This window comes from Acinonyx jubatus, chromosome B2 (genome assembly GCF_027475565.1).
Source record: "Acinonyx jubatus isolate Ajub_Pintada_27869175 chromosome B2, VMU_Ajub_asm_v1.0, whole genome shotgun sequence".
Taxonomy (NCBI): Eukaryota; Metazoa; Chordata; class Mammalia; order Carnivora; family Felidae; genus Acinonyx; species Acinonyx jubatus.
This window is the reverse complement of record NC_069385.1, coordinates 83017192-83024618: the sequence shown is the minus strand read 5'-3', so window position 1 is coordinate 83024618 and position 7427 is coordinate 83017192. Positions and strand designations below refer to the sequence as shown.

Below are 7427 nucleotides of genomic sequence, written 5' to 3'. Positions count from 1 at the left end.
TACAGCAACAAGGAATAGGCCTGAAAATGACTAGTTGAAAATTACATGTAACAGAATGGTCAGATCCCAAAACCTCTGCCCTCCCCCTCTCAGCCAAATACAATCTCTCACCTCCTTCACTGTCTCCCATGGGTAAGAGATAATTTTTCTCTCTATAAAGTAATGGAAGACAACCAGGCAGAAGGGATGTGCAGAGGGATAGCTATAAAGAAATATGTATAAAATAGAAAACAGAAGGTGAGGTGGAGGACAGGCAGGAGGGAGTTAAAAGCAAAACAAAAAAAAAACAAAACAAAAAAAAACCCAGACCCTCCTTGGACCCCTTCCTTCTGAAGAGGACCAGTGAATTCCTTAGAGAGACTGAACAGTCCCCGTCAAAGAAAAGGCCTCCAGCCAAATGACTGGCTCCCTGACAATCATTCCCTAATGCAGTACTTCTCAACATTTGATCCCCTTACAGTTGCTGACCTGCCAACTCTTTATTACTTGTCTACGCTTTTCATAATGAATAGGAACAAATAATTCACTGAGTGGCATTTCTGAGTAGCACTGTGCTAGTGAAGCCCATCACTTGTCAAGCACTGGCCACAAACAAAGAACTTTCAATTAGTCTTTTGGGGGCCATCCATATATGACAGATGGTCAAGACTACCCAGAAACACAAAAAAAGTCACTTAAATGATCGAGAAAAAAAAAAAAAAACCCTAAAACTTAAAACAACAACAAAAACCGATGCTAACAGAATAGGAAAGAAAAGCATATATATCCTCAAAAAATATTTAATTTTTTAACCTTTATTCATTTTTTGAGAGACAGAGAGAGGCAGAACATGAGCAGGGGAGGGGCAGAGAGAGAGGGAGATGCTGAATCCGAAGCAGGCTTCATGAAGGCTCTGAGCTGTCAGCACAGAGCCCGAAGCGGGGCTCGAACTCACCAATGGCGAGATCATGACCTGAGCCAAAGTAGGACACTTAACCGACTGAGCCACCTAGGCACCCCCTCAGAAAAATATTTTATCTGTGAACTAAGATGAATATTTTTTAGAAACAGAATAGAAATAAAGGAAGTCTTAGAAATTAAAATACTTTTTAAATATACATAAAATTCAGTAGACGATAAGGCTGGAAGATCAAAATGAAGAAATCTTTTAGAAAGAACACAGACAATAGTGTTGAAATAACTGGAGAAAAAGAGAAGAAAATTAGGCATCAGTCTAGGAGGTCTAATATCTGATTAGGATAGAAACTGAGTTCTCAAAACCAACAATGAAACCTAGAAGAGGGTGGAGCAATACCTTCAAAACCCTGAGGGGAGGGGTTCCCGGGTGGCTCAGTCGGTTGAGCGTCCGACTTCGGCTCAGGTCATGATCTCACCATTGGTGAGTTCAAGCCCCACTTCCGGCTCTGTGCTCACAGCTCAAAGCATGGAGCCTACTTTGGATTCTGTCTTCTTGCCCCTCCCCTGCTCATGCTCTGTCTTTCTCAAAAATAAACATTAAAAAAATTTATTAAAAAAAATCTGAGGGTAAATTATTTTAAACTTAATATTGTATATGTAGTCAAACTATCAATGAGATGTGAAAATTGAAAAAAGACATTTTAGACACAGAAAATTTGCCTCTCAGCTACCACTTCTTAGGAAGCTTTAAGTGCTTTAGGTAGTGCTCCAGTAAACTACAGAATAAACTAGGAAACAGATCCAACATAGAAAGGTGACAAGAGGAGATCATGGAATAATGGCTGTGTAACTGGTCAAGAAAACAACCAGTTCAGATTGGCATAAAAGGACAAATACAGAATAGATCTCCCTAGTAAAAACAGGGAATCAGATTATCTGATATTTGGGGACAAAAACCCTTCAAAATTATTGATGAGAATATGGTGGACCTGACAGAATAACTGGGAAAAGCTTAAGATAGGTTTCCAGAAATTATGTGTTAAAAATGAGGCAATTATTAATTCTAGGATAAATAAAATGATGTGAAATGTAATCGTGGTGCAATGCTTTGCTCCACAGTCATAAGTAATAATAGCTACTGTGTTTCCCAAATATGATATAACTGTAATAATAATGGGAGAAGGAAAGGTATGTTAAAGAGCTTTAATCAGCAGGTTAACATTATCAAGAAGATATTAATGATGACTAAAACCATTAAATCAAGCAATAGCAGACTAGGCATATTGTTTAGATACACTAAAACAAATGCCAAAAGATAACTTTTGGACTCAAAGTGATTATCTCTAAGACTTAAAGAAAGTTGGGACAGGGACTACTGGTTTTCATCATAAGGCTTGTCGATTTTTTTTTAACTGTATATACACGTTACTTTGATAAAATATAAATTTATTTATTTACAAAGCTATAAAATTAAGGTCACCGTGATCGATTTGATTTTAGACATGATATTTATTTTGAAATTTCGAATGACATTAGGGGAAATATGATTTTTATGTTTATTGAATGGAGCATGGGCTAAAAAAAAGCTCTAAAACACTTCCTTAGATCATCCAAACTCTACAACAAACATTTATGCATCAAAACTCCTCTTGAAACAGCACTCCTTTACTGCCTCTCCCCTCCTTTCAAAAAACACATGTTTATAAATAAGAAGACTTTTCACTTTAACCAACAAAGGACGATACAAGAATTCTAAGGCATTGTTTCCATGAAGATAGAAGGTGAGCATTCATTAACCCTCCAGTCAGCTGTTCTCTTTCCTGGTCTGGCTTTTCGTTTCCTGTATGCCCCACCCTCTTCATTATTTCATCATCCTTACTTCTCTACCACTTCTTCCTTTTCTATTTACTAGACATTTCCTTGATCTAATACCAAATTTAGCCCATCTACCTATAACTCAGGTGACAATATGACCACCTCCTGGTAAGAACAGATGTTTCTAAGTAATATATACAAACCTTGCAGTTAATGCTGTCAAAATGATTAATATATATCCATAATGGCAATCAAATCTAGACATAGAAATGTTAAAACGTGGGATTTATTGACCTTGGGCTAAAATTTAGTGCTTAAACATTAACAACAACACTGAGGCATTATTATTTTAGCAAGACACTTGAACATAGCAAAATTAATTTTGTTCATTTTTATTAATACAGAACATACTAACAGAACATTATCTTTAAATATAATCAAGGTTACAAACAAACTGATAACTAACCAATAAACAAAAAATATTCACTTGACTCTCCTCTTGGTTGAATAATTCTCCATTTGGTAGTACAATTATTTTTACCAATTCATTTTTAACTGCCTTATGATTTCAATGAAACTTCTTAGCTTTTACATATTAAATAATTCCTTCAATTGGGAAATTTCATATATCAAAATACTTCCTGTAAGTCAATGCATTCTTCAATGCCTTCTACTTAACCTGAATGCAATAAAATGCAGTATGATTCTCTAACAGTTGAATATGACATTAATATTTCCAAAAGATGAGCATAAGCCCCATAAAAAAAGAAATGTTTTTCCTTCCCACCAGGCTTCGCAGAGGCCATATGAATGTTCCACATTCTTCATAATTAGTAACAGGAATCCCTTAGCGCTCAAACGGCAGGAGACGGGAAGGAAATTAGGCCATCGATGAACTTGTAAATAGATAAAACTCCAAATATATCTTAAGATTCTGTCTTCACCCCAAATGAGAAAGTGTTGGAAGGGTCTTCAACTTTTCTTTCGTGGCACCTTTGGTCCCCTAATTAGAAAAAGAGACGCAGGATGGCAGTCCTCCTTGAACAAAACAAACTCAATCTGGGAAGACTGGCAAAAACCTTCTCTCCCAGTGATGTGTCCCAGAAAATAAACTGCCATGTGAAAGAGGGTCAATGGTCAGAATAAATAACAATATTCTGAAGGACTGACAAGACAAAGAATATTTTTAGACAAAGAATACCCTATGCACTCAGAAATTTCAGGATAATCATACATTAAGTACCTCATGCAAGTGATATTCTACCAGTTAAAAGTAATTATGAATTACAAGTTCTTTTAACTAAATTTCATGTTATACAAAACTTAAGAAGCGTGGCACATTTCTATTAACCATTACATTATTTTTTGTTGTTGTTGTTTTTTAAAAAAAAAAACATATATTAATCAAAACTGATACATTACCCAGACCTTTTGATTTAAAATATAACTGAACAAAATCATCACAAACTCTGAATAAACAGCCATTCTTCTATACAAATATAGGAGTTATTTTAGTTAAAAAAGAAAAGCCATTTCTATGCAATTAAGCCACCTCTGATTAAGACATACATTTTCATGCATGTTGAAAAAGTAAGTTTACATTCAAGAGTAAGTTCCATAGCAAACAAATTACAGCATTTATTCAATAAGGAATATTAAAATAATTCCAGTTAATAGAAAATAAAGTAACTTCAACCATATATATTATAATTTATCATGTGCATACTGCAAAATCTCCAGAATTTAATTAGGAAATTTAAAGAATTTATTTTTTTAAGTGTCTTAGGAGAAACCAACCAAAATAATTGGTACCTTAACCAAAGAGAATGTGCATACATCTCTATATTTGACCTATATGCAAAAATTGAATGAAATATGAAAGTCACTGTTTTCTAAATTTTCTGCAATACAACATTAGTACTTAAATCAAAACTTACCTGCAAAATAAAAACAGCCTGAGGTATTTCCAATGCTGAAGCAAATTTCTGAATGTTAAATACCACAAGAATGAAAACAGTTTCCTCTGAACACTTACATCTGGCAGAAGATGAAGGTCTGCCAAGAAATTTTCCCATCTCACCTATATTCTTTTGTCCCTTATGAAGTATAAGCTTCAAGGGAAATGATCACATGTAAAAACATATCAAGTGAGTTGGGGTTCCTGACTGCAACATCTTAATCAAATGGAAAAAGGAATTTTAAATTCTCCCACCTGAGACCCATCTGACCTCTTCAGACATGACCATTAATTCCTATGCTAGACAAGGTAAGCATGTCCTTTCAAATCAAAGCTATACTTGACAAAGAACTGTACTGGATAAATGGAATACTTGAACAACCTCAACAAAGATGGCACTTTAAGCCTTTACACATGACACATGAAAATGATGAAGCGTTTTATTTAGATTTAGATCTTTTTTGTAACTCTGAATCCTGCAAGGTTAGCAAGGTGTTATATTCATACATCTTGTAATCCCTTTCTTCACACAACAGGCACACATATACAGCATCACATGTCAATATAATATTATCAACACAGCATAAATATTTAAGCAATAGATGCATTTCACATGAGAGACTATGCATCATATGGCCTGACCCAACAAAAAGCAAACATTAGAATGCCATTTCAGCAGTTACAGTGTTGATATGATCTATATAGTTAATTTGTTTCATACCCGTCATATAGTTCCATAAGACATCCATAAGGAAGAAGCAAAGGAGAAAAACTGTTTTTTTTAAAAAAACCAAAGTTATGTGCCAACTTCAAAAATGACATACTAACCAGACATCAGCATTCGAAAGCTAGGTTGAATAGGACTGGCCTTGATGCACATGCAGTAAATCTGTTTTCAGAATATAAAATTAAATGGTAATGTCAGCAGTATTACTACTGTTTCTATATTTATGATTGATTACTAGCAGTACAACTCCTAGAAGGAAGGAGATGGATCCAATAGTGATGTAAGCAATCCCCAAAAATGGATTTTTTCCTCCCATCCATGAAATAGTGCTCAAGATCATCCGTTTTCGTCCATCAAAAGAGTGTACAGGGTAATCTGAAGAATGTATAGGAAGGCTTTTCCATGTCTAGTTACTTGATTTTTAAAACACAACTTAAAAATTTGGCATTTAATTGCTTGTAATTCACTGGTATAATTCTATGATACACAGGCACCTTACTCACATTTTCCGAACCACAACATAATTATATGACTATTACCTTGAAGCACTGATTTAGCAAGTTAAACATTAGTAGTGAAAACCAATATAGTTTACAAGCAAAAACAACCGAATTTAAGGGTTAAATGGCTTCTCAGGTACTTTTACTCTCATTACACAGAAGGGGCAAAAGATCACAAAGAAATGTAATGTGAAAAAAATATTTCAGATGAACAGCAATAAAACCAACAGAGGAAGAGAAGACTGACAGATCAGAAGAAAAAGGAAGAATGAAGAGGTTGGAGGTCTCTGTGAGCTCAAAGAGCATGTGTAATAAAAGAGTAATTATGAGAATACAAGAGGACTCAGAGCACAAGGTCAAAGAGTATGATATTGAAGTTTTGACTTGTTGATTTGGAGCAATGACAAAACTCGTAATGTGACGCAGAGGTGATGGCTGAAAGAGAGTAGAAATGAAGGGTGAACTGTTAAAGAGATTTAAGAAATGGGACACCAGTATGTTGGATGAGCTATCTACATGGACCAATTCTAAGATTTTGGCAAGAATTAGAACAGAGAACACAGAACTAAATCCCTATGTGAAAGGTTTACAACCTTTTCAAAGACATCTTTGGAATCAAGTTTAGGCCCCATTTGTTTCTCTCTGCAATTTCCCATCCCTACGGATGTGCCCTATTACTCCAAATGGCAGACTCTGCCAGTTTCTTAAATCAACCCTAAACCTGAAGCAGGAATGATTATAATAAGAGTTCTAACTAATATAACACTCTGGGAGACAAACTATCAAATCACTCATGCTAGCCTCTCTGTATCCCAACCCCCCAAAATGGGCTTCTGTCTTAATTCTGGTGTCTAGTTCCCACTTGATACCTCATTTTTATAATTACCCTTGATGCTTCACAGACCCAAATTCCTGTCTCATCAGTCTTTGAGAGCCTACGTTCTTTGATTTCTCTTCTCAGTGCCTTGGATGCAAATAGTCTCTTAACTAAGACAAAGTACTAAGTACTCCAAAGACTTCCCTAAATTATGCTCTAGGCTACAGGGTGGTATCTGCCCTTACTCCTTACTAGATCTTCTGGATGCTGTAACAGAGCTGCCTTCTACTCTGGCACTAGCCTCAGGATAATTGCTCCTATGTGGGCCTCGTTTCCAAAACGTGGCTACTTTTAGTCTGTCATTATCAGGTCATATTCAGTTGCATACTCAGGTGCAAAATTAAGAGGCTAAGGATCCAAGAAGACATTTGTTTTGAAATTAGGTCTGTTAACCATTCACTAATACATTATAAAACTAAAACTATATTTAGTTTTAATAGCTCATTTGGATTATGAAAAATCAAAAATGCAAAGCATTAGCAAACATTCAAATGCTAATATTTGAGAAAATTTTCATTCATGATATATGTAAGCAATGGGCTACAGATTAAAAGATGTAAGGACTTTGTTTAGAATAAAGGGTAGTGTCCCATTATTGTCAGCTAAGGAAGACTTTGTAACCACGCCAATATGGCTATGGCTTGGTCTGATTAC

At 35.2% G+C, this 7427-nt stretch overlaps 1 protein-coding gene across 1 annotated transcript in view; it reads right to left on the bottom strand.

The window, feature by feature from the left end:
• Positions 1–3088: 3088 nt before the first annotated feature.
• Positions 3089–7427, bottom strand: part of TMEM30A (transmembrane protein 30A) — a 39079-nt gene continuing 34740 nt past the window's right edge. The window contains 1 exon segment of the mRNA XM_015078202.3: positions 3089–5771. Within this exon segment, the coding sequence (XP_014933688.2) occupies positions 5578–5771 (194 nt within the window). The 3' untranslated portion in view covers positions 3089–5577.